The 17,692-nt window shown below is 44.1% G+C and overlaps 1 protein-coding gene across 4 annotated transcripts in view; it reads left to right on the forward strand.

The window, feature by feature from the left end:
- Positions 1-17,692, forward strand: part of TENM2 (teneurin transmembrane protein 2) — a 1,384,955-nt gene that overhangs the window by 1,140,498 nt on the left and 226,765 nt on the right. For all 4 annotated transcript variants that reach the window (XM_049874278.1, XM_049874280.1, XM_049874279.1 and 1 more), the window contains one exon: positions 9,398-9,520. In XM_049874278.1, the coding sequence (XP_049730235.1) occupies positions 9,398-9,520 (123 nt within the window). The remainder of the gene's footprint in view (positions 1-9,397; positions 9,521-17,692) is intronic.

Consider the following 17,692-nt stretch of genomic DNA (forward strand, 5'->3'; position numbering starts at 1 on the left):
TAAGCTTTGCAACCATTTTGGAAGACACAAGATGGGAGTTGGACAGAGGGAACTAAGTTTTCAGAGCATTCTTGGGAGATAGGGACACGAATCCCATTACTAGTAAAGGGATTTGTGGGCATAGCTTCCGTGTAGAGCTTTGAGGATTCATTCCATTCGGTTTAATACGGTCTGCGAAAATAAGGGAAATCACCCCACTAAGGTGGTTTGAAAGGGATTTTTTTTTTTAACTCCTTTAAGATTTATAATTTTGTAAAACTGCTTTAAGACTTCAAGCATTTGCAAGAATGTTAAATGGTTTTGTTTGCATCTCTTCTTTTAGGCAGAAGGTAATTTTGGCCCCGACAGCATTCCTAAAAAGGATATCGTTAATACATTGCAGAGGGCCCCTTCTGTTTGAGGAAGAAGTTCTGTACTCAACTGCTTCCCCAAAGAATAATAAGCAAATTGACCAAGGAGAAAGTCACCAAACATATTGCTAACCAACCTGACTGTAAATTGAAGCTGCCAGATATATTTTATATTTACAATGGCAGTTCTTTTAAGTAAATTGCAAACTAGTTACTGACATGTATAGAGGAATAATGACTGCTTACAAAGGGAGGTGTCACTCATGAGTGAATGACAATAGTTAATAGGTAAATTATACAGTCTATCTGCCCTGTTCAGTCTTGGCCAAATAGTGGTTTACTTCAGAAACTTTGAGCACCCAGTGTCCTTCAAGTGAGGACTCGGAGTGGGTGTCACTAGCAGGAAAGCATGGTTGTAGGTTCTCTGACTCTGTAGTTACACATGTCTGGGTCTGAATTCCCAATTCCCATTTATTGGCTGTGTGATCTTGGGCAAGTCACTTAACCTCTCTGAGCCTCAATGTCCTTATCTATGCAATGTAGATTATATCACCGCCTCATAGGTTGAGAATGGAATTAAATGAGCTTTCACGCTCTTGAGAATTCTCCAGTGGCATCTTACCTCACCCATAATAAAAGGCCAAGTCCCTCCAACAACACCCACTCCCCCTGACCCTGCCTATCTCATCTGTTGCCTTCCGTTCTCCCTTCCAACCAACCCCATCCAACCTGGAATGCCCTTCCCCAGATGTCAGAACAGATGGGTTTCTCACTTCCCTTAGGTCTTAGTGCAAATGTTATCATGGAAGCCATTCCTGACTAGTCTGCATTCAAAAACAAAAAAAACTTTCAATTCCCCATCCCCTATCTGCCTGTTGTACTCTCAGCGTGCACTCTTTTTTTTAACTCATGTGTTTAGTTCATGTGTCTCTCACCAGAATGTAATTGTCATGAGGGCAAGGACTTTGTTTAGTTAACTGCTTTATGCCTAGTACCTAGGACACAACAGTTGTTGTTGTTAGTTGCCTTCGAGCCAATTCCAACTCCTGGCAGCCCTGTGTGTGCAGAGTAGAACTGTGCTCCACAGGGTTTTCAAGGCTGTGACCTTTCAGAAGCAGATTGCCAGGCCTGTCTTCCGAGGCACCTCTGGATAAGTTCGAACTGCCAACCTTTTGGTTAGGAGTTGAGACCTTAACCATTGGTGCCACCTACGTCCTCCTCCATAAATATTAATGGAATGATAGATAATGAATAAATGATGCAGTTAATGTAATTAGCATGAAACCTGGCACGTGGCAAAAATAAATGTTAACTATCACCATCGTCATTGAGAGGGCCCATTTGCATCATGATGCGTTTCACTGCTGTTTGCAAAGTTACCTTTGGGACAGAGTATACTGCCCCATAGGGTTTCCAAGGAGCAGCTAGCTGGTGGACTCAAAGTGCCAACTTTCTGGTTAACAGCCAAATAGCCTAGGGTTAGCCTGTGTATTGTAGCCCTAACTATTCCTCTGCTGTACTCTCCCCACAGCGGGGGTGCTTTTGGAGGCCTGGGATTGTTGACTTAATTAGCCGATGAGGGGGCAGGGAGACCCAGCCCTGATTCTTCTCATCATTTTACCTGGTCTCTGAGTGAGCTTTCCATCGTCTTGAAGGCCCTTGTGAATCAGACTGCATCCTGAGCCACAAGACCCAGCAGCCTTGCCTCCCTCCGCCCACTCCCTAAACTCTGCTCTGGCAGAAGACTTCCATTTTCAAAGGGAAAGCCCAATCTCTTTCTCAGGTTATGTATCGACAAGCGTGATCTTTAAAGATACCTCCTGCTCTGGGGGGTCTGCTCAGCAAACACAGAGCATCCGTGGCCTCCATGTTTGCCCTCTTTGACAGGCAGGGCCGAGCGGCTCTCTGGGAAGTGTTGCTGACATATTGATTGACTCTCTTGTCAGGTTGATCCTCTGCCAGCCAATGAACATGGAAGGTTCTAAGTGGCACCCAGCAGGGCCCACACATACCCTAATTACTATTTCAGACAGCACCCATTCCAAGCTGCCACTCTTCCAGGCACGTAATCTCCCTGTCCTTGTGATTGCTGGAGAATTCTCAGCTACCTGCAACCAAGCCCACTCCCTTTCTCCCGCTTTGGCTCCCTCTGAATATTTCTTTTAGAACCCATCTGGCCTCAAAGCACTGTAACTCCAATAGGAAAAATATCACCCTAACTCCATTTGGGTTCATTTATTATTCTTGCCCAAGTCTAGGATTGGTGTGTGGTCTGTCCATTCTCTCTTGGTTCATTTTCAGAACCCTGTAAAAGTTGTCTCCAGTTAGCCAGGGAGACGCATTCAGAGTTGGCTGCCTATTGAGTTTTTAGTGGCTGATTTCCCAGCTGCCACCTGGATTATACAAGCGCCCAGGCCTGGCACGTCTCCGTCCCATCCTAGCTGACCCTTGGAGCCCCATTGTTCCAGCTGAGGGTCTCTGTGGAGTGGTGGCTGTCACATCATGATAAATTGTGCATTTTGGCTATTGTGGGCATGAGTAACATGAGGGAGAGAGCCTCCCAAATTCATTTCACTTCTGACCCTAAAATGGTCTGAACCAAACCTTTTGGGATAAGCTGCTAGAGCATTCGTGTTGTGGGCAGGGAGACCACCGCACTGCATCCAGGGTCTCTTGTTAGGTAAAATGTAAGTTCACGAGGCCAGTGTTTACCCAAAATCTTGAGGTGAAGAAGCACTCACGTCGCCTACTCTGAGGCTTTTCAGCTTTCTACGTCTGGCTCTGATAATGTATCAGAATTGGAGCTATTATGACATGAGCGTTCGATGAGCTGTTTTTTTTTTTTTTTTTTTGTGATTGTTCATTGAAACAAATGGAATGTTCCTAAATATGCATTTTTCCTGGCTGGGAATTAGAAAGGACCCTCACCCAATAAAACAAAGGAGTGCACAGAGACCTGTTGTATAAAAATGACATTTTCCCACTTTATAAGTGAATGCATCAGTCAAGGTCATCTTGGATATGCTGCTGTAACAAAGAACCTCAGACTCTCATTTTACAACAGCAACAGTTTATTTCTCATTCATTCTGTATCCCGCCATTGGCCAGCCATGGCTCTGACCCATGTTAGCTTCACTCAAGACGCAAGCTGACTATGTGACAAAGTGTGTGCTGGCCAGGTCACATGGCCACACCTGAATTTAGCAGGGTGAGGAAATAGACTCCGCCCTCAGGAAGAGGTGCTGAATATAGTAGACAATCACTCATCAACAACAGTGAGATTATCAGGAGCTTTGAGACAGAGACAAGTTTTTCTGAGACTCCATTGCCCATAGAACTTGTAACCAGCTCACTATGAAATATGAAGCACGTAACTTCCCACTGTAATCTCCCCCTGCCTCTAAAGTCACCCTGTGGCCCCACTTCACAGTCAACAGTTTCCTCATCTATAAAACGGGGATGTTTAAAAATGGCATGGGGGCAGTGTCTGACCTCCTCTGGCTTCACAAGGGATGCTGTTGCCTACGAGGTGGGGTTCAGACATGCCTCTCCCTCTGCCATCTTTACCAATTCCGACACAGTTATGGATTGAATTGTGTCCCTCAAAAATGTGTGTCAACTTGGCTAGGCCATGATTCCCAGTACTGGGTGATTGTCCACCATTTTGTTACCTGATGTGATTTTCCTAAGTGTTGTAAACCCTACCTCTATGATGTTAATGAGGTGGGATTAGCAGCAGTTATGTTAATGAGGCAGAACTCAATCTACAAGATTAGATTGTGTCTTAAGTCAATCTCTTTTGAGATATAAAAGAGAGACGTGAGCAGAGAGACAGGGGGACCTCGTACCACCAAGAAAGTAGTGCCAGGAGCAGGGTGCTTCCTCTGGGACCAGGGTCCCTGAACTGAGAAGCTCTTAGACCAGGGGAAGATTGAAGACAAGGACCTTTCCCCAGAGCGACAGAGAGAGAAAACTTTCCCCTGGAGCTAGCACCCTGAATTCAGACTTCTAGCCTGCTAGACTGTGACAGAATAAACTTCTGTTTGTTAAAGCCATCCACTTGTGATATTTCTGTTATAGCAGCATTAGATAACTAAGGCAGACACCGGCCATCCCTCCCATGGCACTCCCTACTTCTCTGCTGGGTTTGATAATGGGTTTGATAATTCATTGCAGTGGCCACACAGAACTCACAGACAATACTCGTGATTATGGGGTTTATTAGGGAGGTAACATTACAATCCTGGCTCAGGAACACTCAAGTATACAGTTCTTCCATCAGGACAACCTCTTCCCAACCATGCTTGCCTCTCCCTGGCCCTAGGTGTCTGTCCAAAGGCACTCGGCTTTCTTTCTCCTTAGGCCAGGAAGCCCACCACACCATCTCCTGCTGTTGGGTCTCTACTGCCAGATCTCTCCTGCCACAGCTTCTCACACTCTTCAGGGTTACATCTTACTCTCTCTGACAGTCTCCTGGTTCCAGGAGCTTCTCAGTGCAGGGATCCTGGGTCTAAAAGATGCACTCTCTTCTTCTTTGGTGGTGGTAGGGACTTCTTTCTCCCCCCTCTGGAGGCGCTCATTTCAAGCCCAGGAGGATGGCAAAACTAATCAATCCTTTTGGTGGGCTACAATTACCCTATCACACAGTTCCATCCAGTCACTTGAATGGGAGTTATAAAACCATGGCTAGAAAGGACACACGAAAGTGATTGATCACACTGCAGGCCACTCCCTGGCTTTTCTAGCCATGGTTCTTTCATATTTGGAGGGTAACTTCCCCCTCTCCATCATTTTAGCAGTCCAAAACAGTCATTAATGGTTAGTCATGCAGCAGGGCAAAGAGTCCTAAGAATGAAATTACTTAGGTACCAGCCATTCAGATTTGCCATGGGTTTCCGTCTGATCTGGTTAGGTTCTCCAATAGTTCATCTCAACTTCACCCTTCTTGGTGTCTGATAAAATTTAACTGAGAGAAGATTATTCCCTTGCTCAGAGTCTCGTGAGGTATCAGCATTGCAAAACCTTTAAGGGACTTTAGGTGCGGCCAGTGTACTGGAGTCCAGCGGTGCCTCACCCTTAGTCCACTCTTTCACCTTTACATCTTCCTCCGTGCCATTTTTACAGGATTATAATAGAATCTACTTCAACAAGAGTCATGAGTCTTAGTTAAGATAGTGTCTGTAGAATCTCAACTACAGTGCCCGGCTGTAGAACGGGTTCACTGATTGGCAGCAGGTATTGATGTTGTCGTTGACTGTCTTTGAGTCAACTCCCACTCATAGCAACCTTGGCTACAACGGGACAAAACATCACCTGGTCCTGCATTATCCTCACGATCAGCGTTTTCAAGTCCTTTGTTGTAGCTATTGTTTTGGTCTATCTCATTGAGTGTTCCCTTACCCTTGCTGGCCCTCTACTTCACCAAACATAATGTCCTTCTCTAGTGACTGATCCTTCCTGTCCAAAGCAAGCGAGTTGGACAGTATTCTGTTGTGATCCATAAGGTTTTCATTGATTAATTTTTGGAAGTAAATCTTCAGGCCTTTCTTCCTACTCTGTCTTAGTCTGGGTGACCCTGCTGGTGACAAAGCTTCCAGCATCATAGCAACATGCAAGCCACCACAGTTCAGCAAACTGACTAATACTCAAAATAGCCCTCTCTTTGCAGACTAGTCCATATTTCTGGCAGCATTGTTTTATTCCATCCTTTATGCCTCTGCATTATGTATTTCTTATTTATAAGATTATAATGTCCTACGATCGAGCTCCCCGATAGACATTTATGAATGCCTGCTATATTCATGACACTATGCTGGATCATCCAGGGGTTTCAGGTATGTGACATCTCTGAGCCATTATTCTACCCATAAGAAAAATCCGTTACGAAAGGTAAAGGGAGGAATTGACTGAGAGATTTCTATCTCAGCCCAAGCCGTAGAGCAAAAGCAGTGGCAGAATAAGAAACAGGGTTGTCATTAGGAAATTCTTTTACTCCTCCGCTCCCCTGGGTCTTTCTCCAAAGGACACTTAAGTCCATCCCATAGACCAAAAAGATGTCCTCATGTTCTTACTCAAGTAAGAGAGAATGGGTGGCTTATCAAAAAAAAAAAAAAAAGTGTAAACAAAAGTCTATTTCAGACATTCTCCAAAAAACAAGAGAAGGTGGATATACCCCTGATATAATTCTCACTTATTTACTTAAAGTTCAATTCCACAACAGAAAATATGCCCAAACTTGAGTTTCATTTTTGTTGCTTTGCTTTTGCTGGGAGGACATATCTTAACGCTCAGCAGATTTGGCTTTTCCCCTCTTCCCGTCTCCATCTCACTTTCTTATTTGTCTTTTCACTTCTGGGAGTCGTCTGAGAAGTTACATGTCGACTCTGACTCCAGCCCCTTTCACCCCAGCTGAAGTTTTCTTGTTTTCAGAAGACTTTTATATATATACAAAGAGATTCTCTAGAACCAAAACAAAACAGGGGGCAGAAGGGAAGGCATCTTTGGAAACAGAGAGAACACAGTCTCACAAATGTCCTCTTTCTGTTCAGTAAGATGATTGCTTGCTTGCTGTTCTCCCAGATTGCAGTGTGTTCTTGCACCTTAGAATGACATGATTGAGTGCTAGGAGAGGAGAGCAGTTTTGACAAGAGTTTTCACATCGATGGGGCATTGGGGAGGCTGTCAGGGCATTGGAAAGGTTGTCATCTTGCCTGAGGGACCCACGTATTCATGTGAAAATCAAGCTTTGTTAGGCTCGGCCCTCGGCTGCACCTGTAATACCTGTGTGTGTCTTCCTGAAGTCACAGAGACACCCTCCTTTAAAGAATGGCATCTCTGGGGCAGAAGCAGCTGGCTCCAGGCAAGCCCTGATAACCCAATAGGATCATTTTTTTTTAAGAAATCATTTTAAAATAGCTAATTCCTTGGCTTCCTTCACCTGGTAATTACAAATCAGAAGCTATCGTTATCTCAAAGCAGCCATGATTAGTTCTCGTTCCCTGACCTCTGTGCAGTGAAAATATGTCATTATTTGAGGCAGTAGAATCTGGTCTCTTCAAGTAAGTGACCTACATATAACAGATAAACTACAAGAGAAAATTAGGTGTTGCGTGGATGGAAAGTGTACAGTAAATGTCACTTATTCTTATTAGTATTTATCATCTCGAACACTTGGAACAGTGGGGCTCATACTTTCGAGTAATGTACACAAAGGAAACGTGGTTCTGAGGCCAGGATGTGTGTAAGAAAAAAGGTACAGACTTTTGCACATGGAATCCAGGGCCATCAGTCTTAGCTGCATTGTTTGAAGATTGGTTTTCAACCTTAATAGAATGCAGCCTGACTTTAAGTGGTGGTAGGCATGCAGAATTAATTGCTGTGTGAACAATTTCCTAAGCATTGTTAATTGCATTTCCTGCGGTTAATTGTTTCTCCCATCCCTGCGTCAAACTACCAACCTCTCCCTGTCAACAGCCCTTTCTTGCCGGCATTGCAGCAAATGTGGGGAAAGCGTCAACCTGAAATTCCGGACAGACACGGGCAGTTATTGTTGAATGGGAGCTATGCAGGGGAATCAACTCCAGATTTATTCACAAACGAAGCATTTCTCGGATGAGGGCTTTGAAAGAACGCAGGTGTTTGGGGTTTGCCTCTTAATCCAGTCAGTAACAACAGCAGCCACCAGAGATGGGGGTGTATGGCGCCTGATAAGCTAATCGGGGGCACAGAGGAAGAGACAAGGGAGGAGTTAAGAAGGAAGTTTGTGTTTGAAGGTTGAAGTGCACATGGAAGTAAAACGAGAGCTCTACAGCTGTACTTGTTTCCTTAGCAAAGAAGAGGCAGTGAGTCAGAACTCTTTATCTTATTTTGTAAACTGGCTAGGAGTTCAGATTCACCAGGCGCTCCTTGAAAACTCTATGGGGCAGTTCTACTCTGTCCTACAGGGTCGCTATGAGTCAGAATCGACTCAATGGCAATGGGTTTGGCTTTTGGGTTTGGTAAGCTGGTAAACGGACACTTCAGTGATACAATTCTCGCCTTCCATGCAGAAGATCAGGGTTCAATTCCTGGCCAGTGCACCTCAAACACAGCCACCACCCATCTGTCGGTGGAGGCTTGTGTGTTGCTGTGATGCTGAACAGGTTTCAGCAGAACTTCCAAACTAAGACAGGCTAGGGAGAAAAGCTTGGCAACCTACTTCTAAAAAACTCTGAAAGTTGGATGACAGTAGGACAATGGTCCAGTCTTGTTGTACATGGGGTCACCATGAGTCGACAGCTAACAACAATATACACTGATAAAGTGAGTGTGTGTTTATTTGTGAGAGAGAGAGAAAGAAAAAGAGAGCTTGAGATTGAGAGAGAGGAAAAGGACCCCCTTTCCCACTCCTGGAGCCTTTTCTACAATGTGCTGAATGCTGTCAACTTATCATGAATATGAGGTGGAAAGGAAAAATATTTTTAAAGTTTAAAATAGTTAAAGAGTTTGGGAGGTGGGATTCAATGTGGGCCAACACGAATGCAGACACTGGTGACTCCGTGGGTACTTCGATGAAGGCACAGTCAGACTGGTAGGCTAGCACACTCTGGGTATCCTCATTTGGAAACTGATTTACATTTTGGGGAAAGCCATCCTTGTCAATGCCTCTGGATGACCAGTCTGTAAACAATCCCCCCCCCCCACCCCCCAGTGCAAAAAAGGACGGATGGAATGGACTGGTCTCCTTAAGGTGACTGTGATTCCGAAGGTGTATTTTGCCCTCTGTGCTGGAACTGTTTGGAAGGTCTGGGCTTTGCTTCCCCACCCTCCTCCACTCACTACGGGGGATCCTTTCCCCCTGAGGCTGTGGCAGCAGCAAGGAAGAGGAGACCCAAGTGCCCAGATCAACAGGCTTTCTGTATTCCTAATCCCTGCGGCCTGGGGCAAGCCATTTTTGAACTGCAGCTTCCTTAAAAGGCAATTGCTTGGAAAGGCACCTGGCCCTCCCCCTTGACATTTGCATTGCTGAATTACCTATTCATATTTTCATTACTTTGTCTCTCCTGCAGCAATGCATCTGCTCGGACTCAATTGGCAACTCCAGCCGGCAGATGGACACACCTTTAACAATGGGATAAGGACCGGCTTACCAGGAAACGATGATGTGGCAACAATGCCATCTGGAGGCAAAGGTGAGGTTACAGCTGCTGCTTGCCCCTTGAGGTCACAGGAAGATTCAGAGCTCTCGCCAGCTGGTTCAGGCTTTATAATCCAAATCTTGGAAGGTATGCAAAAAGGAGAAGAAAGGGGGAGAAAAAAGCCTTGCCTTTCATAGGTGCCCTCGTTAAAAGCTGTTCGCTGTTCCTGTCTGTTAGCTGTGTTTGGCTGGAGTCGCTCAGAGCTGGCGCAGTGCCTGCTCAGAGCAATGTGCATACCTATGCTATCTACAGCGACTGGCACGGTCTGGAGCTACTTGAAAGCCTCCCAAGGCCTGGGCAGAAGCGGCAGCCAGGGCAGCAACAGCAGCAGCTGGAGCAGCAGCAGCAGCAGCAGGAGAAAGTCCTGCCTAATCAGAAGGCAGAGAGCAGCAGGCAGCACGTGCCACTAGACTAGAGCCTTCTCCCAAAAGGAGAGAGGCAGCTTCCCCAGGGAGGAAGCACTGCCTGGCTCAGCATGAAAGAGAAAGACTTGGTGCTGTTCTGCTTTTGCAGAGAATAGAAAGGAGTTTTGACAACTCTGGGAACAAAGCTTCACTTCTCAGAACAGTGAAGGGGACAATAGAAATGTTTATTGAATCAGTCAGGCAACTGTATTCTTGCAGGAAAAAAAAAAAATAGGTGCTAATATGGTGCTAAGAAGGAGGAGAGAAAACAGAACCTTGGGGAGGTGGGGACGGGGAGCAATTAAAGGACCGCAGCAGCCAACGGCCCAGTTAGCTGCCTGGCACATGGCAGGGTGCGCTTCATTCAGGATGGAAGTCACCAAGGGGAGAGACTGCTTTGAATGGTATCTCCAAATTGAATTTTCCACTTTGCCTCTTAGCATATATAGCCAGTTGACCTCCGTATTTCTTAAGACATCCCAAAAAGATATTTCCAAACAGGGAAAAGAAATAGCACTTATTGGGCATATTCTATACCAGCAGGTCCCTGGGTAGAGCAAACAGTTAAGCACTTGACTACTAGCCAAAAGCTTGGCTGTTTTAAGCCACCCAGAGGTGCCTTAGAAGAAAGGCCTGGCAATATGCTCCCCAAAAGTTCAGAACTTTGAAAACCCTATGGGGCAGTTCTACTCTGCACACATGGGATCACCGTGAGTCTGAATCAACTTGATGGCAACAGACTACTCTGTACCGGTCTTAATATTGTGTAACTTCAACAACTCTAAAAGGAGGAAAATCATTTCCCCAAAACCGAGGCCCAGAATATTTTAGAAACTTACTCTAAATCGAACAAGTAACCACAAACCAAACTCCTTGCCATCGAATCGATTCTGACTTATAACGACCCTATAGGACAGGGTAGAACTGCCTCACAGGGTTTCCAAGGAGCAGCTGGTGGATTTGAACTGCCAACCTTTTGGTTAGCAGCCCTAGCTCTTAACCACTGCACCACCAAACTCACTTCTGAGCTCTGTGGGATGCCCCCTTAGTCTTTGGGCAAGACGTTGGGGTTTTCCTTAGATCTACCATTTGGCAGCTAACATTGGGAGGTGGTACCTACTTCTCACTGTCTGCTCTTTATAAAGTCGCTCAGAGAAGATTCGAGAATTCATCTGCCCATTAGAGTTGTACATTAGTAGTCACGAGATGCTAATGTGGCTTAAATTATTCTCACTAGAGCTGTCCTAATGCTTCTAGTGTGACTTTTTTGTCTTTTTATCCATTCCTTAAGAATTTCTCTACTCATCTGTCATAATCATAACACTAAATTACCTTTAAGTAAGCATGAAAGCGTTTTATCTGAAGATGAAATTATATGCTTTCTATTATCAGGTAAGAAAAACTAGATGTAAGAATGAAAATTGTATTTTGCCTGACCGTATTTCGCCTTAACTGACCAAAAAGCCAGGAGCCAAATTTATTGGCCTCAGATTTGTAATCTGTTCACCTCCAGTTCTCAATACTATCTGTTCCTTCGATTTCCTTTATGGAAGTGGATCTCAGCCGGGGACAATTTTGTCCCCCTCCCCCAGGGGACATTTGACAATATCTGGACACATTTTGAATGTTACAACTGGAAGGGGTGCTACTGGCATCTAGTGGCTAGAGGTCAGGGGTGCTGCTGAACTTTGATCAAGGCACAGCCCCACACAACAAAGAATTATTAAGATGTCATTAGTGCAGCTTGTGAGAAACCCTGCTTCAGGGGTCTCTGTTATGTTTTATCTATAAATGTCCTTTAATCAGTAAGTCAATATGTACACCATTCTTTCAGAAGAATGCTGCCATACAAAACTGGAAGTAAATATGCATGATCTGTCATCAGGCAAAGGAGCCTTGATGGCACAGTGGTTAAGTGCTGGGCTGCTAACCGAAAGGTCGGAGGTTCGAACCCACCAGCTAGCTGCTCCTCAAGAGGAAGATGTGGCAGTCTGCTTCTGTAAAAATTTACAGCCTTGGAAACCCTGTGGGGCAGTTCTACTCTATCCTATAAAGTCACCATGAGTCGGAATCAACTTGATGGCAACAAGTTAATTTTTGTTTTATCATCAGGCACAGTAGTACGTTTAGTATGTATACACCTTCTGAAGTTATATCCAAACACCTTTTCAATAGTATCCTTCACAGATGTGATAAGCATTGGCCTCCGTAAATGAGACTGGCCACTCGCATTTGGGAGTAAGCTTCAGTGCCAACTCCGACCCCCACTTAGGCATCCCACACCAGTGCGGACAGAAAGCAGGAAGAAGACTCCCGTCAGAGGACAAGTCTTAACCAAGAGTATGATGTCTCTAAGTTAACAAATGAAGAAACATTTTCCGTCGCATCTTGGGAAAGACCTGAATTGTTTCCCACAGATGCAGCGTGCCTTGGCAAATGTTGTGTAAGTCGTACAGCATCGTCGATTCAGGTATTTTCCAAATGAGTTGCGAGACAGACAAAACGTTTGCCGAATCATTGCCCAATGAATTTTGCTGATAGGATACTCGTGAAATAGTGCCAGAATTTAAAATTGTTGAAAGTTGAAATAAAACAGGAACATTTCCATTCTCAACACCAACATAACACTCTTCTGATGCCTGAAGGTCATCACATCTCTTAAGCTGCTCTCAAGTTGGGGTTATAAAATAACTCCAGAGATTTTTGTTTTCTCAACACACACCTAACTCTTTGAAGGGAAAGTGACCTTAGGTTTGGATCTCTTTGTGCAGGGATCTTCCTCTTCACCCTCCCCAATTCTATACGTTGAGATAGCCTGAATCAATTCCAATCGACTACTTTTCCAGTGTTTCAAAGAGGCAATCAAGGTGTATTGGCAATAAGTTAATTAAATAACACCCTCCTCCTTTTTTTTTTTTTTTTTGTGGTATACGAACATCCTTCACTCTGGTAATGTTTTAATCAAGATACACCACACATTGCAAGGGAGGTTAATCTTATTAAGCAATTACTGGTAAGTATCCTGCAGGAGCAAATTAAAATGTAAGCAAAACACCCGCATGTGAGTCCCATCTAAGATGGCACGTCGATAGAGATTTCATTACTGGGTCTTTAGGAGTATTTACATTCCTCAGGTTTGGGAAGGAGTCTAATAGACAGGGCAGCCTACACACTCTGATATGTTAGTGGACACAAAGCACTTGATTAATTAGCTGAGAGAGTATGTTCTTTGGGCTTTGTCTTCCTTTCCCTTTTCCATTTGTTGTTGTTCATGGCCTTTCTCTCTCTCTCTCTCTCTCTCTCTGTCTTTCAATTAAACCTTAACATGGTTGGTGGTTGGGTTTCACATCAAGAAAAGCGAGCACACACATGCCAGAATCACTCACCATCTCACATGTATTTCTACTTTAAAAGGAATGAACTCATAAATCTTCATTACAAGGGCATGGTGCATTTTTCTACAGATCTCAGATTAGATAAGCCTTGAGAACAAAGGTTCAATACAGGATTCTGACCTGCTCAGATACCATAAGGGAATCCAGTTTGATTGGTTGGGCCCAGAGGGCAAAGTATACAAGACCTTTTAAAGGACACATAGTATGTACCCAATTTGTACACTGATTTTAAGAAAGAATAAACTCCCAAGTAGAATTTATTTCATGGATCATTCTCAAAACCTATCACTCATTTTAAATACATGGTGTCCTCTGCATGACATGGGGTCATCAAACTATGATCCATGGACCAAAACCAGACAGGCATGGGTTTCTATAAATAAAGATTTATTGGAATACAACCATACTCCTTCACATACATATTACCTATGGCTGTTTTTGCACTACAGCGACAGGGTGACAGTCACAACAGAGATTGTATGGCATGCAAAGCCAAAATTATTTACTATCTGGCCCTTTAGAGAAAAAGTTTGCTGACTGCTTCACATAATTCCCAAACCTACTTCTGCGTTCCTAGAACTTTCCTATAACAACACAAATTGTAGAGAGATGGAACCCTGGTGGTGGCACAGTGGTTAAGAGCACAGCTGCTAAGCAAAAGATCAGCGATTCAAGTCCACCAGCCATTCCTCGGAAACCCTATTGGGCAGTTCTACTCTGTCCTATAGGGTTGCTCTGAGTTGGAATGGACTCAGCAATCGGCCAGGAGAAAGAAGAGGAGCCCTGGTGGCGCTGAGGTCAAAGCACTGGGCTGCTAACCGAAAGGTCTACGCTTTGAACCCACCAGCGGCTCAGCGCGAGAAAGATGTGGCAGTCTGCTTCTATAAAGATTTACAGCCTTGGGAACTCTATGGGGCAGTTCTACTCTGTCCTACAGGATTGCTGAGTTGGATTCAACTTGATGACTGGGTTTGGTTTTTTGGGTTAGAGAGAAAAGATCAAACTCCCAGTATATCAGTTTTCTCCTTCTTTTCGAAGTGTGGATTATATTATATTCTTGGTAACTCAGTATTGAAAGATCCTTTATAGTGTAGGACTCTGGAGTCAGCCTGGCTGGATTCAAACACCAGCTTCCATCACTTAGCATCTGTGCGACCTTAAGCAGGTTATTTATTCTCTCCATGCTCTTGATTCCTCACCTGTAAAATGGCGCTGTCTCATAAGCTTGCTGTTCAGAATGAGGTAATCCTTATAACATACTGTGGTGGTATCGAGTACTTAGTAAGCAATCCGTGAATATCAGTTGTTGTTGTCGTCATTGATGTCATCATTACATCTTTAGGTTGGTCCATGTGACAGGTCTCCAAGGGCTGCCATTTTTTATGAAATGCTGTATTTTCCAAAGGTGAAGACTGCCTTCAGAATGTCAAGAGAGACAATAATAAGAGCTCTTCATCTTTTTCTTTTGCCTTCTAAGAATTAAAACAAACCCCAGATGAGGATTTCTTCCTAAGCATTTGCTTGATGAGGTCAGTAAGTAGTAGGACTTCCCATTCAACAGTGCCAATGTGCAGAGCAAGCTGGCCTGCTCCCCTCAGCATTATTTGTCTTGCTGCAGCTTGAGCTCTATCACTGCCAGCCTGTCTGTTTTAAGCCCCACCATTCTCGGTTTATAACTCAGCTGTAAACATTTATTTGTGCCTGGAGCACATTTCTTTCCTACCCTTCAGAAAAAAAAAAAAAAATCGGAATTTCCAGATGGTACGCAAGTTGGAAAAAAATGGCAAAGACTATTATTCTGTTTAGAAACATGTTTTTCTACACTTGCCCTTTCAGCAAAAACTTCATAATGATTTTTCCTAGTTGGCTTAATGCATGGTACTGGGAGCCAGATTAACAGGGAGGTTGGTAATTCCTTCTCTGGCTCCAGTCAACCTCTCAATGAACACAGCCCAGGGTTTCAAAACGTTCACTTCCCTATATGGGGCTTTTTCAAATTCAGGGAACTTTGCAGAAGGGCAAGGGGTCATTATGTTTGAGCCAAACATCACGATACGTGAAAAGACTGCATGTCTATACTGACAAATATACCAACTACCTATGCACCAATGAAATTGTTCCCTCTTCTGTTGTTCCACCATTTTTACAGATGGTGCTATGGATTGAATTGTGCCCCCCCAAAAGATATCTTGAAGTCCTAACCCCGACACCTGCGCATGTGACCTTGTTTGAAAATATGGTCTTTGAAGGTGTTCTCAGTTAACATGAGGTCATACTAGGGCAGCATAGGTCCTAATCTGACTGGTGTCCTTATAATAGCACCAAAGAGACACAGAGAGACAGACAGAGGAAGAGGAGCTACGTAAAAATGTTTCCGCAAGGCAAATAACACCTGCGGCTACCATAAGCCAGGAGAGACGTGGAAGAATCTTCCCCTAGAGACTTTGAAGGGAGTATGGCCCACATTGATTTGGACTTTGGACTCCAGAACTGTGAGACTAATATATTTCTGTTCTTTAAAGCAGCGGGTTCTTTAAACCTACTTCGTTACAGCAGCTGTAGGAAACTAATACAGGTTTGTATCACTTAGGAATATCGCATTGGAGGATTCTTGGTTTCTAATTGCCACTCACAACCCCATTCTAAGTTGTATAGCTTGTGTTGTACACAGCATCATTGTTGCTGGATGTGGATATTAATAATGGCATCCAATTTCCTTCCCACTGCATAGGCCCTTATTCTCATTGGCTACATTTGTCCTTTGGAGCTGACTTGCACAGGTGAAAATCCTTCCCCCAACAGTCTGGTCTCAGATACTTGCTTGGATACATGTCTTTGAATCTCCCTCACAATTAGCACAGCTAGCATAGTGGTTAGATGTGTGGGCTCCAGAGTCCCTGCAACATAGCTTTCAGTCCTCGCTGCACCTCTTAAGCTACATGACCTTGAGCAAGTCACTTTATCTCTGTGAACCTTGGTCCTGTCTGCTGAAAAATGGGAAAAATCATTAGGGTATCAGGAGATTACGTGGCAAATACTAGCCAGTCGTTAAATTTTAGCTGCTTTAACTAATTCTGATAAACTGATGTGGAAGCAAGTTTCACCTGAACTGCCCAACGCATAAATATTTGTGAAGCACGCTTAGTGGCAAAGGTTGACCATTTTTATCTAAGGCCATAAATTGAGGTTTCAAAGATATAAAGGCCACAAATAGTCCCAAGAGCTGAAGGATTGTATAAGAATTGCTGTTGCTGTGTAACGCTGTGAATAGCATCACAGGAGCAGTGGCTCTCGGGATAGAAATCTATTCCTGAAGAACAACTCGCCAACAGCATCATGAAGGCTGACAAGCTATATTCTTGGGCAGTGAATCTAAGGTCCTTAGGAGAATCTTTTCACTTATCTCTGGGTTAAACAGAAGCCTCAGATGGTTGTCCTAGTCCCAAATAAATGGAAACGAGGTGTAATGACTGGAGCAATATTCTGAATTCAACTTTATTTGCGATAGATAAAAATATGTGAGGCAGAATAATCTGCAAGGCAGATTTATGCCAAGGTGCCTCCGGAGTTCAGTTAAGTTGAGGAAATATTAATACAAGGCTTCATTTCCAGGGTATGACTATGGCTCCATTTCCTTTATCACTTGTTTGGGAAATAGTTTCGCTGGTGCCATAAATGAATTATGGCAACATTTTCTGAAATGATTAGTTTCTAATGTGGCTATGGAAGGCTGTCGTTTTGCTCAACATCAGTCTTATTTAACTGGTTGAAAATTTAGGAACATGCTTCTGAAATCGGCAATTGCTTCACATTTACATGAGCAATCTTCCGTAGAGTTCGAGTTGGACGATCCTGTAAAATTGATCATTAGAGTGTTGCCTCTAAAAACCCAGAAATCTCATCTCTAAGCTGGAGATGAACTAGCCAGAACTATCGTTTCTTAAGTATCTGCTTCTTAGGGCAAAACGATCATCACCCCGACGTGTTCACTGTGTAGCTCACGGAGCGAGCAGCTATAAACGTTTGGTACGGAAACCCCAGCTCTGGGAGAGATGGGCTGGACTCGATCTTGCTTGCCAAGACACCAGGCTCGGTCATTGCCTGGAACCCAGGGGTGGTGGCCAGACTGCTACAGGATGATTACAGAATGCTGCTAAATGCTTCTCCTGATGCCCCCAACTCACGCCCAAACCATGGCCAGGGGACCCTGGACTACAGGCTACCTGGATGGGACTAAGACATTCACCCCAACTTTGATATTGACCAAGACTCCCTAATACTATAGCAGAGGCTCAGTAAGCATTTGCTTCATGCAAGTAGGAATGGGCGACCCATCTAACGTTGCTTGGGACATTCGTTAATCATTG

This window comes from Elephas maximus, chromosome 2, assembly GCF_024166365.1.
Source record: "Elephas maximus indicus isolate mEleMax1 chromosome 2, mEleMax1 primary haplotype, whole genome shotgun sequence".
NCBI lineage: Eukaryota > Metazoa > Chordata > Mammalia > Proboscidea > Elephantidae > Elephas > Elephas maximus.